An 18,008-nucleotide genomic window follows, 5' to 3' on the forward strand; every position below is an offset into this window, starting at 1 on the left:
CTAAAAACGTCAGACACTGAACAACTGTAGTGATTTGCAACTATTCCTATTGTCTTTTCCATTCTCCTTTTTCATAAATATTGGAGTTGAACTGGAAATTCTTTTGTTAAGTTCCTTCTCTTCAGACAATGCATAGCAGAGATAGTTTTAAATCTTGTACAGTAAAAATAAATGCAACTTAGATTATTTTCCCATCATCCATTTAATCTTACACTGATAAGCACAGATCACAGTTTAAAAACAGACTATGTCCCATTATTATTTCCAATCCAGATGAATGCAACTTTTTAATGAAGACTTTCTAATTGTCTTTGGTGACATCTTTTGAAGTGAAGCCACTGCTGCACACACAGTAATTCAAGTTTGTAACAAGGGAAAACCTTAAGGGAAGGTATATTTGTTTCACTAGGAGGAACAAAAATAATGGCTAATACACTCAAGTTTTCTTCTGTTTAAGAGTGGAAAGAGGAGAACTGTGTACTCTCCAGAAAAAAAGCAAATAAATCTCAAGGTCTCTATTCACTGTTCATAGGAGCACTAAGGATATTGTAGCAAAAAAGTCAATCAGATAGGCTTTAAAGATATGACTAGTCTATATTAATTAATTCCAGTAGCACCATGAAACACCTGTAAAAATGGGGGGTTTTCCACTGTAAAAACAAACAGAAATCAGTTGATTTTTTTTAATACTACATGCAATTATATTAAACATTGTATGAATTTTTTGCAATGGTGTGTTTGTTATCAACAAGTCATTTTTATCTACTAAATATACAAATATTATATTTTTATAGTTTAGCTATTTTTCCCCTAATTTAATGCAGATTCAATTTCCCTGACTGCATCACAGAAGTTTCCTTGCACACCTTCTTCCCTCCTACACCTTATTAGGAATCAATATCAGACAATATCTGAAAACCAGACTTAAAAAAGAAAAAATTGACATTTTGTCTTTTCTGAAAGACTGTAATTATGGAAACAGAATACAGACAATGGGGAGGTCTGCAATAATTTTCTGTAACAGAAATTGAAAGGATATTACAAAAATAAGAGATCCCAGTTTATCTGGGAACCTCTTCAAAGACACATGAGTTTTATACTAGTTCTTCATTTGCCTGCTCATTTCCCTGAAGAGGTGTGACAACCTTGAAAAGGGTTCTTCAACATGCAAAGGAGACCAAAGGGGTTGTTTGCAGCCTATATGCCAAGCAGGTAAAGTGTAATTTTCCCTTCTCTAGTACTATTTATTCCTTGCATTTTAGTTGGGTCAGGAAGCTTTGCTGCTCTAGAATCAGAAAAGTGGGACAGCTGCTACCCAAAAGAATTCATTAGTTTCAAAAATTAGTTTCAAAACAGGCAAGGAAAAATAAGACAAGGCTGGAGGAACTGGAGGCTATATAACCACCAGACAGCTACAAAGAATGCAAGGACTACAGCAATATGATGTAATGATCATCTGACACAGACTGAATAGGATTAATTAAATAGGAAGTTCAAAAGCTACCTAAAGCAGCTTTTCCACTATAATTTTTATATCATCACAGTTTTTTACTTCATTACTAATTAAATTACTTTATTCCTAGCTGAAGATTTATTTTTAAAAAATATAGTTTTAAGCAAACAATAGTGAAATTTATCCTATAATTTTAAAAAGTATACATTAGCCACACATATACCAAGGCAAAGAAAGACAAGTAGAGCTTGTTTTCAACTCAAACATTGCTAAGTAGTTTTCTTTACTGTCTATTAATCTTTGTGCCCATCACTCCATATAGACAATTCAGTGCCACCATCACTCAGACACTGATAGCACGACTAAAGACTAAAACCAATCTCAAATTAGATCAACTATGAACATAATCCTTTCAAGATCTGGCACAGTAACCATAAATCCCTAATACAAAATAATAACATCCTTTTTAATTGGCAAAGAGAAAGGATGCCTCCCTTATCCCACACAAGGATGAGTCATTAAAGCATTTCCTGCTTTTAGATTTCTTTATGTATGTATTTTTCACAGAGCCCATCATTTGCGTCAGATTTTTTAAAATATACACTCATAATAAGAGTTAGCCTGCTTTACCCAGACAAAAATAAATGAAAAAAAAGTTATAATTTTATCCAATTAATCCCTGCAGCATAGAGAAATTATAGGGGCATAAATCAGGAGTAAATAAGAGGAAATAAGTAAACATATTCACAGAATTAAGTATAATCAGTACTGCTGGAAAAAAAAAAACAAAAAAAACAAGCAAACAAAAAAAAACCCAAAAAAACCCAAGAAACAAGAAAAAGCCAAAAAACCCCAAACTGATTGGGAGTTTTGAATAACAATAATAATGGTTTCTAATCCTGCCTTTGAAAATAAAATTGTGTATCAGTTCTACCAATAACCAAATGTGACATTCTTCCATCTGTTTTGGTTTTTTTTAGTATGTAAAAAGCAAAATTTTTCTACTCCTTAAATTAATAAAACATGATAGCAGAATCTGATCTCTTGATCTCCACACATGCATAAATAACATCACATGATATGTGGATCACACAGGAGCTGATTTTCTCTCTGCTGTAAATCTAACAAGAACTGAGTTCCACTCTAACCCAGCTCTTGAAATAACTCTGTGGAACTTTTACTATCTACAAAGAGAAAAACTACAATTACTTTCTCCTCATAATAATTTTTGTAATACCCACTTCCACAGCTCATGTTCAAAAACATTGGATGTGAAAAACATTCTTGAAATCTATTTAGCATGACATAACTGGTACTTTAAACACCATGCATTCTCAGTAAGGATACATGGTGTTACTCATAAAGGTAGCACTCATTGAGAGAGTGTGAAGAACACAGGAAACACCAGCAGAGAGAGAAATGCTTGGCCACTCAGTTCAGGAATGAGCTAAACCACACAGGTAAGTTGGGAACTTAAATGCACAAGTCTGTCAGACAACACAGGCTCCCCAGGGAGCTCCACAGCACTGAGCCTGGCTGACCTCAAGAGTTGGGACAATACTCTCAGGCACACTGTGTTACTCTTGGGGTGTCCGGTGGAGGGCCAGCAGTTGGACTTGATGATCCTAATGGGTCCCTTCCAACTCAACATAAAACCAAATAATTACAGAAAGAAGATAGATGTTTTAAATAACTTTCACTCCATTGCCCGCTTTGTTGTGTGTTTAGACACTGCAATAGCTGGGTGATCCTACCCCTATTTTGTATGATTTAACAAAATATTAAAGGTGTGCATGTGGCAAATCAAGGTAACAGCTATAACCATAGTCTCAGTGTAAAAATAAATTATAAAGTTTAGATTCTTTTATTTGGAAATTAGTTTGACTTTTTAGGCTCTTTGTAAAACAATTTGAAATAAACAACATCAGAAGAAAAGTGTAACTCATGATTTTAAACAGACAACTTGTCTCCACCATGCAGATTTACATGTAAAATGTAAAAGCTACTAAGAATAATTACGGACCAAGTTGATATTTTTACACTCTGAAACAGTATTTCCAGTACCTCAGAAGGAAATGGAAATACAAATATCAATTCAGTATTCTGAATCTAAGAAGGAATGCCAGTGTGAAACAAGAATATAATAATGAAAGAAGATACAAAACCAAATTTAAAATAAGTATCTGAAGCTTTAAAAAATTTTATGAAAATTCTATTCAAAAAACCCCATTTATACCCCCCATTTTATAAGCTGATTACTAGGAGAAGCAAAAGAAAAACTTTCACTTTTAAAAGAAAAAAGCATTTGCCAAATGGCAAACTTCAATATTAAGCTGCTTTGGCTTTAAAGTAAGTGCTACTAAACTGTCAGTGCAGAAAACTCACCCACTTTGTGCTTTATTAAGGCAAGTGAAGGCAATAAAACCCTGAAGCAGAGTAACTGTCTGCAAGTAATAGTAAATCAAACTAATTATTGACTAATATTAAAAATTGCTGCAGTATCTCCACATAAAAGATGACATGCCTAGAAGACAAGAAAACATCACACTATTGAAATGCCTGCATGAATAAGCTTACTTCCTAATATGACAGCAAATTATTTGAAGGCACTTTAGCACATGCAGTCAAATTTTAGATATTGGCATGATTTCTAGTAAGGTTCTCCAGATCTGACAAGTCTCATGTCAAGTCAGCCTAGAATTTCAGGTGCAATTTACTAACATGATGACATTTTTCTGTTTCGTACATTAAATTAACGTTTATATAAAATGGTTCCTATTCTTACATTTAGAGATTTCAAATGCTGCTTAAAATGCAACAACTTTACATTTCACATAACTTTTTTCACTACAACTTTTTTAAACAAAATTTTTTATACCTTATTCCACATTTCAACAAATTATAAACTTTCTGGCAGTAGTGGTGCAGGCTGGCTAACAAAAATTAGCACAAAGAGAAATCCTGGAAGAGTTCCGTATTTTGAACTATTGGCATTGGTGGAGTTATGACATGCTGAAAACAGAGGTGAAAATAGAAAAGCCTTAAGCATAACAACTACAGATACTTCTAGGACTGCATTCTATGACTATAAGCTATCTGAATCAACCAGACCTGCACTTAATGTTAAAAAACCATCTGGTAAAGAAAAGTGATGTATTATCTAGGTGATTCAACATTTTAATATTTTCACAAATTTTATCAATTGGTAGCAACTAATGTAGATGTCATAAAAAAATCTTTTATGAAATGAAGTTAATATGAAATTAAATTTAGCAACCCATCACCTCAGCAATTACTATATTTTTCACAGTCATTTGCTTGCAAATCATCACAGTTATTACAGCTCTATTAGTCAGAAGCAGAAGTTATCTGTGAAATATAAGCAAAAAAAAGTCCCCGTGCTGATTTGCATGGAGAAAACTCCATAGATGTGCTGGGTTTGCTAAGTCACTGCTCATCCTCTCTGACAGGCTGATGTTCTTCAACCCAACACAAGAAAAGCCTCTCTAACAGATAGATCAGAAACTACTTCTTTGTAGTTGTATCAATTACACAGGGCTTTCTGCAGGGAAGAAGGAACAATGAAGAAAGAAGATATTAAACTTTCATATAGTCAAGTTTATATATAAATCCAACTAAATACAGAATGAGAAAATTCACATATAGTGGATCACAACATGTTTTTTGAAAATATGCGCATCCTCAGTTTATAAAACACCTTCCCAACTATTGTACGAAGGCCTTAGAAATTTTGATTTTTGTTGTCAAACTGCTATACCAGGCACCCACTAATTTACACTGCCTGACTACCTTTCAGGGACTGACCTGGTTGCCTTCCAGATGAAAAAAGAATCTTGTCTGAAACTGACACAAATGAGAGGAGAATGTACTATACTCTGAATGAAAGAAAAATTAGGGATGCAAACCAGGCATATTTATGCTTAATTTAGAGTTAACTGATTCACTTCTCATTCCTAATTTTGTATCTTTGTGTACCTCATGCCTTCTGTTCAGATTTTGGTGAATACATTATATATTTTTTGAAGCGATGCAACTGGCATTACACATACAAATACTCAAAAATTACAGCTAACTGCAAAGAGACAGATCTGGGCAAGATAAAAACAATCCATGCTTCCTACAGAAAGAAATGTCACTGACTCCAGAAAAGAGCAAACCTAGCCAGAGGGAAGCAGTCTGTAATATGCAATACATTTTCAAAGAGTTGTTAGGTAAGTAGTATCATGATACAGAACCACAGGAATCTTTTTAATTTAAACCAATATACTAGGAAAAAAATAACCTCAGTCATAACAAATAGACTGTATTATCCAACTTCTACTCTCAAGCTAGTTGAGGAATTTTTCAAGTCTCTACCTAGCTGAAAATATGGTTGACACCTGAAAACTTCACCTCACAACATCTGGGTATTCAACAGTCAGAAGCACAATGTAAATAAACTGATCATCTAAGTTTTAAATATCCCAATTCCTCACTGATCTCAGGCACAGTTAATTTGTCTGATGGTGAAATTGTACCTGTGCAGCATAACAATGTAAACCTCAACAGAGTAGATCTCTGAAAGGCTGAATCTGGATAAAGCCACTCCCAGGGTAGGATTCAGTTCACCCTAATTTCAGATATCAACAGTGCAGTTCTCACACAAGACCAGCTTCTAACCTCCCACAGAGCTTAGAGGAGATCTAATGAATAGAGGCAACAAAGTCTAGGAAGCAACTCCATTTCAAACAAAGCATTTCTCAAGTGTCTGTCAATCAGAAGGAAGGCACAGCTTCCTATACTTACCAGTGTAAGTTGTCATGCCATAAACTATGCAAAATATCTACCCAAAACAAGCAGATTTGGTGTTGGGTGCACAAAGATTTCAAGCTAATTAAGTAACCACTCCAGGTAATTTTCATTATCTAGAATTTCAAACATTTCATTTAAATGAACAGAGAACTCTGGGCTTTTGCTAAGTATTTTAAAATAAATTTTATTAATTTTTGAATACTACTCTTCATATAATATTATGCTATACAAGAACTATAAATATCATCCAGGATCCTAGAGCAGCTCTTTCTGTGACCTTCAACACCTTCATTGCCTATTAGGACACCTAATCTAGGAAATGAATTATTACTTCCAGTTTTATTTATTAAAAAAAAAAAATAAAATTGAGGGAAACCCCTATGCATACAGCTCACTTACAAATAAGAATTACCCAATAACTAATGTGTTAGATATTTCATACTCTTGAATAATTGGGTGTGTAACAGTACTAAAAACATTTCCCAATTATTCACTTTCTCAGCATGACATTAGTAGTTATACAATAAAAATAATTAATAAATTCTCCTTTATCAGGTATTTTTAAAGAGACTTTCAGCCAAATCCTTCCTGCTTTACATAAGTATAGCTAAATGTAATGACATTACAGCCAGAATGTATAGGATTAGAATGATTTGCTCTGGTTAATACACATCTGTAACATGCAGCATTCATTATCACATTTTGTTGGTTCTGTCATGCAGTACCTCCTGTGCTAAGCTAAATGCATCACTTTAAGCAAAATTAAATAAATCTCTATTTTATAAGGACAGAGAAAAAACATTATTGAACTGGAAATACAGCTTCAGAGACCTCTGCAGTGAGAACTAGAAGTTTTCCACTCTGTTTTCAAGGTCACTTAACACTAATAATCACTCAAATCACACAAAGCTTTCTTTGGCATATGAAATACATGTAATATTTCCTCTTTATTACAGAAGAAGAAAAATCAATCTTTTTAATATGTTTCCTAAAGTATGCCCACATAAGTATATGCTACGTGACTGGAGACCAGAATTGGAATCTTCTAGGAATACATGTAAACATAAATTATCAGCATGGATTTATGATACACCAAAAAGTGCTTCCATAGTCCTTTCTACTGAGGACCAGTGGTATCAACTACTGCCATTTATTCATCTACTTATCTACAGATCCAATGAGCTTTCAGACATTTATATCACAAACCTTCCTACAGGAGAAATGCTTATATTTTATTCCTTGTGTGTAGCACTTACCCAGCCCTTTAGGAGTAATGCCACTGCTGTCAGCAGGATTGACCACCCAGTAGTAGTATTTTAGCGTGTGCATTAACTGCAGCACCGTGCCCACGCGGCGTATGGTGTTATAGATCGTAGCAGTCCCAATGAATTCAGCTGACAGGTAGGTGTACAAAGATAGCTGCACCTGGGGAATGAAACAGTTACCCAGATAAGTGTAAACTATGTATTAGTAACCTTAAATTGGAGGAGTCTTTCTAGAATAGACTTTGGATATGATGTAAAAAATGGAGAAACTAATTACAACTCTGCTTAGGGCAGAGGCTGCACTGGTACTTAGGAATGATTTAAGTAACAATAAACATATTGGCTTCCTTTCTATTCTGACTTTTTATACAAAAGTATATATTTTCAGTTTTTAGGACTATTTACTTTGGCTCACATATCTCAGCTGTGATTACTTAGGAAAACAAATAATTCATTATTACCAGAGATGAATGATAAAATGTTAGAGACTTTATCAAACTAGAATACATAGTTTAAAATACATTTACATAGAACTAAAATGAGAGCTTACTTTTATGTGTAACAAAATACATTTTGTCTGCAATTAAAAATACAAAATTTTATGCTTAATCTGTAGGAAAACAATGTAATGCAATTGCTGAAAAAAGGACTTGGTTTCTTGAAACAATCTTTTCATAGAATCAGACAGAACCTTAGGCAATAATTTAAATGCTTTCAGGAAATTATAAAAGACATTGGACTATATCCCAGCAATGTACAGATTTCATGATCTAAAATAATTTCTATTACCATGTTTATTAAAAAAATCCAAAAGAGAAAAAACCAAAAACCTAAGTAGAATGTTATAAAAGAATAAAGGTATTTTGTTGTAGGAGAGTCATAACATCATGGAAGTGTACCTTTGCAGGGGTATGTATCCAGATAGCAGGATTAAAAAGGATGTGATCACATAACTGCTTTAGTAGAGGTGCTCCATGAGATAATCCATCCAAATATTTAGCAAATGACAAAAATTGTTCCAGAACTGCTCTGGTTATATGAACTCTAGATGACTGGGGGAAAATAATCAGAAAGAACAAATATAAAGAAAAGATCTTTTTATTTAATATAATTACTACAGAACTATGAAGCAGCATTTTCACCTGGCTCGTCATTACTAAATATGTGCAGCTTGCATGTTTTGATGTCATTGAATATGGAGGCAGTTTATACTTTCTAACAATATTAATGGTATTTCTAATGGCTATATTTAACAAGTTAAAATATTCATCAATAACTTTATGTTTTGGTTTTTAGGTATTTTGCTTAGCTGGGTTTCTTTTCATTTTATTAGAATCCAGTAAGGATCCTACATTTTACAGCACAATTCTTGCGAACTTCATCTGAAGTCCTTATCTCCTCTTAAAGTGTCTTACTGAAATTGGGTGTCTCAGTGTGTGAACACACATTATTAGGAGACTTGCTTTTGTTTCTTAAACTTAAGTAGGTATTTGAAAGTGTTGGGTTCATGGTTTCCTCAAATTTCAGGACTCTCAGTTTCATAGCATATGCCATGAAATCACTGTTGAGACCTGCTCCTATGTAGTAAAATTGCATGAGGACTTTGACAAACTTTTTTGTATAATATATTAACAGATGAATAAATAGTAAGAAACCCTAAAGATCCTTCTCCTTGCCTTCTCCACAGAATGTCAAGCACTGGAACAGGTTGCTCAGGGAAGTGGTGGAGTCACCATCCCTAAGGTATTTAAAAGATGTCTAGCTGTGGCACTGGGGGACAAGGTTTAGTGGTAGCATTGGCAGTGCTGGGTTAAAGCTTGGACTTGATCTTAAAGGTCTTCTCTAACCTAAATTATTCTGTGATTCTATTTTTCAATGATTTTTAATGCTGTAAGTACAGTCTAGGAATATGGAGATTTATTATTTTTAGAACTGACGTCTACTGCCAGTAATACAAGTTCAGCCCGAATACTGAATTTCCTTTGGTTTGCACAGTGAAATTCACAATAATCTGCAACTAATAAGAACAAAAATGCTGTTTGGAAGCCCAAGTAAAAAAAAAAAGCTCTCAGTCTTCTCTGAAGTATTTGATTACATGCAAATGAACAACAGATACAACAGATAATTTACAAATAATAAAATTGAGACTAGGAAACAAAGGATTTTTTCCCACCATGTGTGCTAACTGAATATAAGAATATATTGAAAAAATAGAATAAATACTTTCAAAAAACTGCAGCTAGGTAAATATAATGTTAAAAACCACCCAGAAAACAACATATGTTTTAAGAATTATACTGTGATCAATTGAAATCCTTTAAATATTCACATGTGCAAATCTAATGAACATAGCAGGTGTTCATTAGAAGAGAATGCAAAATTTAAAAAAAAAAAAGTTATGTACAACATTCCAAATTGATGTATTCCATGTGTATAAACCACAGTGCTCTGTTCAAGAGAAATCCCTCCATGAGGGCTCACCAGTCTGCCTGTGTGTAACTCACCAAACCAAAGCTAACAGTTTTGTAAATTCATTCTGGCTATAGCAGAAGAAAACCTACCCTTGGGGAAAAAAAAACACCTTAGGCTAGTTCTTTGACATTCTAAATCACACTTGCTTAGCAGTGAAAACAGAAGTACAGAAAATCTGCTTTTAGGTATTGAGTGAAGGTGTTTCCCTAGCTCAAAGAACAAAGGGAACAGAATGAGAGAAACTACTTATCATCCTTCAAAATTCAGAACACTTTTAAAAGGTGACACTATCATTCTTATATTTTGCTTAAAAGATTGCTATGCTGACCTCATGATAGTAAAAGCCCAGTAGTAGACATTCAAGAATGTCAGAGCCATGAGCTTCAATCATAGGATCATCAGTATTTTTGTATAGCTGACAGTAATTTGCTTTCAAATTATTTAGATTATTAAACCATAGTAACAGGATGTCATGAGGCAGGAAGGCAGGTGATGCTCCTCAGACAACTGAACCTCAGATTTGAAATAACTGCTTATCATGCCTGAAAACAAGCAAGTACAGGGAATGCCCCTTGCAACTACTGCTTTCAGAAATTAAATTGTGTTACAGTTTTTCTTCTTCAAAACACAGGGCAACTATTTTGAAAATTTCAGAATTGTCACAGAAGATTAATTTAACCTTTATTAACCCACACACACACAAAATAATCTCAGTTGTGACATTTCTGCTTTGTTTGTACAAATTAGAAACAAGAGAACTTTCCTAAGCAAGTCTGGGGGACAGAAAGTGCAGACATGTAAAAACTTTAAAGTGATTCACAAACATATCTAAAGTAAGAACATAAATAAGAGAACATAATCATCCAAGAAAATTGATTCTTTGAATACTGGTATATAAGAGAATGAGGAAGATGAAGAGACTCCTGTAGACAACTTATAAAATATTTTTAATTTGCAATATGTATGTCACAAATATATTTTATCCCACCAGACATTTGAGCCAAGTGATTGAAAGTACCGCAATGCCAATAGAAATACAAAGAACAAACATAAAAATCTTCCAAACGTACCTTTTCAAGGAGATAGCCAATGACTAGAAAGCCTTTTCCACCAAGCATTTGCTCTTGCATGGCTACTGAACTCTTAAGAAGCTCAACCAAGAAAGCCAATAGGGTAGCACTGCATGTAAAGAACAAGATTTTTTTTTCAGATTAAAAATGTTGCTGTCTCAATAATCACCGGCTATTAAGTGAATAAAAATAGGCTTAAGGTGGTGAAAAATTCATTTGAAGAATACAAATCTTATTTTTCCTTTTGGAAAATTTCTCCAGTCATTTTTTCACATATTATGATGGTAGGAGTGGGACTCCATAGGCTGCAAGGAAATCATCCAAGAGTACATCCCAGCAGTGTCTTTAAGTGAAGTGTTTAGAAAGTACAGGGACGGAAAATGTTCAGAAAAGGTTACAGTATAGAAACATAGGAGATATGAAAGACTGCATGGGATGGAACTGGCCAGAAAGTGAAATTATGTTATGAAAACCAGCAGTGGAAGTATATGACAGATCAATCCACCACAGGGAAAAGAAATAAAAATTGATTCTTGGGTGATGAAAATAAAACAAAAATACACTCATCTGTTGCTGAAAAACCAAGAGGAAAGGGAGAAAGAAAAATAATTGTGACAGGAAGGAAGTATTTTAAATTACTTTTCAAATATATCAAAAAGGCAGATGACAGTTGTGCACATACAATGCATACATAAGATCATTATGTCTTTGCTAAAAATTAAGTGGATGTAACAGTTCCTAACTGTACAGACAAGTGTCTGCAACCACAAAAGTTCTCACATAGGCAGTAGGCACAGGCACTACATAGGTAATAGGCACAGGCAAGAGTGCCAACTGGATTTTGCAGGTAAGAAAAAGGGACTTAAAGAAAATATCCAACTTGCATTTGATACATTTCAACTTTACTTACAGCATCTAGTCATCTAAATGTTCACTAACTCTTCAAATAGAATCTCTTACATTGAAATAAATGTTAAGATTGGTTAATCCATGACAGCACCAAAAAATAATCAAAGTGCTGAGGAAGACAAGATTTATTCTATTTGTTGAGTAAGGCTGCCATGCAAAATAACAGAGAGTAGCCAAAGTACATGCTGGGAACATGAAACAGTGCCTTGTCTTTCTTCCTTGTTGAATGGTGATAATAATCCATCTAAAATCTCATACAGACTGCTCCACAGAGCGTCAGCAATAAAAGAACATAGATAATATCTATTTACAGTACTCCAAAGCTTTTATCAAAACAGCCTTTCAAGCTGTCACATCCACTTCAAACCAGATTACATGCATCAATTTTTTTCTTACCCTAACCAAAAGTTTCTACTGTATTTGTCATCTAAAATAAGAATCTAATCATTTTTACTACATGAAAATCCATAAGCAGCTCACATAAAGCGTTGAAGATTTAAACATAGATTTATTTAAAAATTGAAGAGGTAAAAGAAAATTCCATTTAGATACATTGTGCTTACTACCATCCTCTAGGAGAAACTCCTCATCCTCTTATGAATGACTTAAGACAATGTGCCATTATGCATAAAGTCAAGAAACAGCATATATCTTTGCAGAATTAGAATTAAAATTCTAATAGCAAATACTGTTAATACTATATTGAAATGTTAAAAATATTCTTAAAATTGATTTTAAAGATTTTTGAACCATATACAGACTTAAGTTCATTTTCTAATCTCAGAAGTATTTTGTCAAAAGCTTGTAAATTTATATCAGTTTACTTGTTCATTCTATGATTTAGATGTAAACTCATGGGCTAAAGTTATTCTTATATCAATGCAATCTCTATGCAACTGTTAGAAATTCTGATAGACTCTGAATCCAAGTTGTAAGACACCAACACCACAACAATAAAGGTTTTTCCCTCTCTCCCTCTATTTAACCACCCATAAACCATGTCAACTCAGAAAACACAAGTGACCACTTGTACCACTTATACCTAACCATGCCACAGACACTGAAACAGCTGCTTCTGTGTAAGACTGACTAAAAAAAAGTGTAGTAATTCACATGTAGACGTTGCCCATATATCACTTCTTAGATTATCAACCATCTTTATGCTGGCTATGGCTGAACTAATTAATCCTTACTGTCCACATTACGTCTGCACACAGCTACCTTGGCTGATACTAAAGTGATGCCAGCATCTCTAGTTTAAGGAAAATGTATTAATTTAGCCAATTCTTTTGTGACTGAGCTATGCTTTCACTTAATTCCAAAATGGCTTTTAACACCTATTGATCCAGACACATAAAGTTACTTCAATCCAGCTCTGCAGAGTCAGCACAGGTCTGCAGGCAGTAGCTCTAACTTCTAATCCTTCTGCATTATCCAAGATTGCCACCATAAATAATAGAGTTGACTGCAGTATATAGTAATTCAAATCTTGTGATAGCACACATGAATGCATCATTACACCTTCAAGCACATTAAAAAATCCAAGTACCAGAAAATGCAGCAGTTAAGGAGAACCATCTGGCAGGCACATAGAGGTGCAATGACTTTTGAGATGAATACTGCATAGAACCACAGTACTGATGAAAATTAACATAATAATTGAATATAACTAGCAGTTTGCCCACATTATTATGCAGGAAATTAAGTAAAAGATCTATATTTTAACTCATAGAACTATAAAATCAAAATGAAAGTTTTTAAAATTCTCACTGCATGTACAGAATTGAAGGTATTACTACCTGAAGATGATCAGAGACAGGCAGAAAACAGACTACATGCTGTCTGTAGGGTTGAGGCCTATTTTCGGGGAAGGGGGTGGGGAATTGTATGGTAGTTATGGCTTGGGTTTTGTTTTGTGGACTTCTTCTCTCAGAGACATTGCTTAGACTTCTTTTAGGTAAAACTTCCTTTTTGGAGCAGCGGGGGGAATGAAAGTGCAGTAAGTAACAGGTGCTGCATACAACACTGGTTTCACATGTAATGTTTTTCACCTTACTTATTATGCCAGAGAGCATCTGATCTGCTTGAATTCTCAGATAAACTTTCCCAGCCTCTTCAAAACTCTTTCCTCATGCTGTCAGACTGACCTCAAGGAAATGTGTATCTAGATATAAAAAATCCATACTCAAGTAATGTATTTTTCCCCTCAATATTGCATTTGAAGAATTTAATCTGCCTAATTTGGAGGACTGTATTTAGAACTTTGTTAACAATTTCTACAGATACTCAATTTGTTTATTCGCTTTCTCAGCTGAACACAAATTAAACCTGAAGATTTTAAATATGAAAATATTTATCAGCAGAAACCGATTGCCAAAATAATTCTTTTAAAAAGATTGTCATTGACAGAGGAAGAATAACATGGATGAGAAGACTAAGTTGAACAATTTTTCAAACAGAATTTAACAAACTTACAAGGAACCAACATGCATCACATTACTGCACAGTAATTGACATTGCACATTAAATTAGCAAAATTCTGTGCACTGCAAAACAAAATTTCTCTCCATTCTTTCCTACTTACAACACCCGTAGATAAAAATGGTACTTCAGCCCAATTCCTACATCTCTTCTGTGTCATACCCTTCCTAGAACACATCAGTTTGTCTGCAGTGGAGCCAGGATATAGATAGAAAGTGAAGCTATATATGTCAGCCAACACTAAATCAGAGAACTATGATAATTACTGAAAATATAGCTAATTTCTTGGGAAAAAATCTAGCAGTTTTCTGTTATTAAGAAGCAGGAGGAAAAAAAGGTGATAAAAGCATGATGATGCAGTACCTTCAATGGCTATGATACTGTTTAGAAGTACCTGAGAAGTCAGGAATTTGCACCCTTAGGATAAAAGTGAAATTTACCTTGGCTTTTGTTTGTTTTGTTGTTGTTGCAGTTCTTTTATTCTACTTTATTTTTAAACCAGTACACAGATCAGTTTCGCTAGACTCCTCATCCCACGATAATTATTTCTGTCAGATTTGTCTTAATACCTTTCATCTTGGATCATGTATTACAAAGTTATCTCTACAAATTACCTTTACAAAAGGCAACTTTAGGTGAGGTAGGCATGTTGCTTTGTTGATCTAAGTATGATTATTAATTACAGACAATTTAACTTGAAGAGTCTATATAAAAGAGAATAATACAGGTATTTGTTTTGTCTGATTCTCTTTGGGAAAGAATCCTTCATAAAGATAAAAATCCTTTATTTGTATTTTCAGCTTCTCCAAAGTAATACAAAAAGGTTTTATGAATAACTCCATCACAGGTGGTTAGTATGATAACTATAGAAAATTAATCATAGCAAAGTAATACAAAAAGATTTTTATTAATAACTCCATCACAGGTGGTTATTATGATAACTACAGATAATTAATCATAGCATAAAACAGATAAAGTAGTATTAAGTAGAATTATATGCCAACAATTAACATTTCCATGAGCTACGGCAGCTCTCTAAAGTGCTTCCTTAGCTTCCAGTTTAAATGTGTTTTTTTTCTTTCTGAAAGCTTGTTGAAGAGAAAGGGGAAGTTATTTCTTTCTTATGCCTTTGCAATTGTTTTCTCATAACCTGTGATGAAGCTAGTAAGACTACTAATCAGGTATCATTCAAAAACATGAGTCAGCTGAATAGTGAGGTGTTGTATGAGAGAACTAGAGAGGCAGGTCACCTCTGCTTACAGGCAAAACATTTTGTGACACAGACTCCAATTTAGCATTCTTTCCCCATTAGCACTTTTCTTAGATCCCAAAAATATTTTATTCTTTTATTTGCCTATTTCCTTGTTCACTTCCAGCATTCTTTTTCTTAAAACCTATATCTTACTAAATAACATATGAGAAAATAATGCACAGACCATATCCTATAAACATATAAATTATATCTCATCAAGCAGCCATTTGCTTAAACTTTTTTTAATATCTTCTTGAATTAGGACCACATCCTCTTGTATTATGCATTTGTACAATCATATAGCACAATGAATTACAGATCTCTTTTCAGAATATAATCTAATTATAGAAGAAATGCATTGACTTATTCAAGAACAAATTTTTTTTCTACTTACAGTTCAACTAACTCAGAAATGTTCTGTACATTTTCAATTAAACATTATGAATGTTCTTACTCGCTGAGTAGACCACACACTTGGGAAGAATTAGTCTTTATCTCAACTTCTAAAAGTTACATTACTTCTTCATTTTTAAAGAGATCTAGTTATTGCTTTGTCATCTATTACAGATTCAACTCATAAATGAATTTAACATATATTTTATTCTTATATGGCGACATATACACACATAAACTCCGTAAACTATAATAAAGCATTTCAGTCTTTTGCTTTCCCAGTAAATCAAAAAAAAAAAAAATACAGTGCTTTTTTTTCCAAGATTATTTCAAACCAAGCATTTATTTTTCTATTTCCCTTACTTTACAATGCTTCAGTGCAAAGTACAAAAGAGACTTAAAAAAAATATATTCCACAGTAACCAATACACAATCCACTTTTCTGTCTTCCCAATTTGTTGGCAATTTTAGTATTCGTTAATTGTTTGTTCAGTTTACTGTTTTTTAACTGAACTATCAAATGCAATAAGAAACACCCAGAATAATTAATAGAAGAATATTATAAGCAGGAAAATAAGCCACATGCTTGGAATAACATACCTGTTTTGTCCCCTAATTTAAATAGAAAAGCCATCTTATTTTGTCCCTAAACACTGCTTTCTATCAGGCTTTGGTTACAAATAATCCTCCAGGGAAACACCATAACAGTTGTTCAGCATTATCCTTTCAGATTTGTTACCCTCAAAGATTTAGGCCAAACATTTTTCTGGAGAAGTTTAGCTATCTGGTGCTGCAGGACAGGCACCTGCTATAACAAGCACAAGGCAAGAGATCTTTTCAAAAAAATCATTGCTGAGCTAATTTTGAGAAAGGAGTTACCATGCCTGGAGATATTTAGGAGACATGCAGATGTGGCATTTAGGGATGTGGTTTAGTGGTGGACTTTGTAGTCCTAGGTTAATGGTGGGACTCCATGATCTTAGAGGTCTTTTCCTAAAGGATTCTATGATTCTAAGTCAACATGGGTAGTAACAGACTCCTAGGTAGTGTTTTTCAACATCTGTTTTTAACATCTATGAAGACTTTTCAACTTAGAGGTGTCTTCCATAGTATCAGAGGCAAAAGTTCATGGGTCCCAGTTTAAAATTCTCTTGTCACATCCCCAGTCACTATTGCAATTGTAATATGGTCACAAAATGTCTAGTCACAGTTCGATCACTTTCTGACCACATATTAATTAATTTTTGAATGCTATGAAATATGAATTCAAATGACACAGACTTTGAGAAGGTAAACAGCATTGCACTCTCAAGTAAAAGCATATTGAGTTCTTTCAAAAGTTGGATGAATTGTCATGAAACTGCCCTTGAAGACTCTAGAGTGATATGAATTCATTATTTAATCATATAAGTTTTGTACAGTAAACTACTTTTTAAAAAAATAATAATTTTTTAAAAGAAGAAAGGGTAAAATGTAGAAAAAAATAGAGAATATGCCCCCAAAACAAGAGGAAAAATTTTGTAAGCTTAATTTAGTTTCTATCTTGGTTAAAAGATGCTTACCAAACTGTTGTTTCCACCTGACTGTCATGCAGCTGTCGATTGTCTAACTGGGCAAAGAGAGGAAAAAGAACCTGGATCCCTCCAATGGAATGAATTGCACTGTGAATGGAGTGGGTTACAATAGCTTTCACATCCTAAAAACATAAAATAAAGGAAAAACCACAATTAATCTCAATTTTAAAAGAACAGTTAAAAATATAATTTTGAAGTACTTTAACACAAATTTGTGTGCAGACTTCTAAAAACTTTGTTTCAACATGTATACTTCAATTATAATAACTATATTTAAAGGCAAACATTAAACAGAAAATTTTCAGTATCATGGTAAACTGTGCCTTA

At 33.6% G+C, this 18,008-nt stretch overlaps 1 protein-coding gene across 5 annotated transcripts in view; it reads right to left on the reverse strand.

The window, feature by feature from the left end:
* Positions 1-18,008, reverse strand: part of NBEA (neurobeachin) — a 451,486-nt gene that overhangs the window by 322,600 nt on the left and 110,878 nt on the right. For all 5 annotated transcript variants that reach the window (XM_021541930.3, XM_021541926.2, XM_021541925.3 and 2 more), the window contains exons 10-13: positions 17,670-17,803; positions 11,073-11,181; positions 8,430-8,582; positions 7,522-7,690 (exon numbers count right to left, since the gene is read on the reverse strand). In XM_021541930.3, coding sequence (XP_021397605.2) covers positions 7,522-7,690; positions 8,430-8,582; positions 11,073-11,181; positions 17,670-17,803 — 565 coding nt within the window. The remainder of the gene's footprint in view (positions 1-7,521; positions 7,691-8,429; positions 8,583-11,072; positions 11,182-17,669; positions 17,804-18,008) is intronic.

Source organism: Lonchura striata, chromosome 2 (genome assembly GCF_046129695.1).
Source record: "Lonchura striata isolate bLonStr1 chromosome 2, bLonStr1.mat, whole genome shotgun sequence".
Lineage (NCBI taxonomy): Eukaryota > Metazoa > Chordata > Aves > Passeriformes > Estrildidae > Lonchura > Lonchura striata.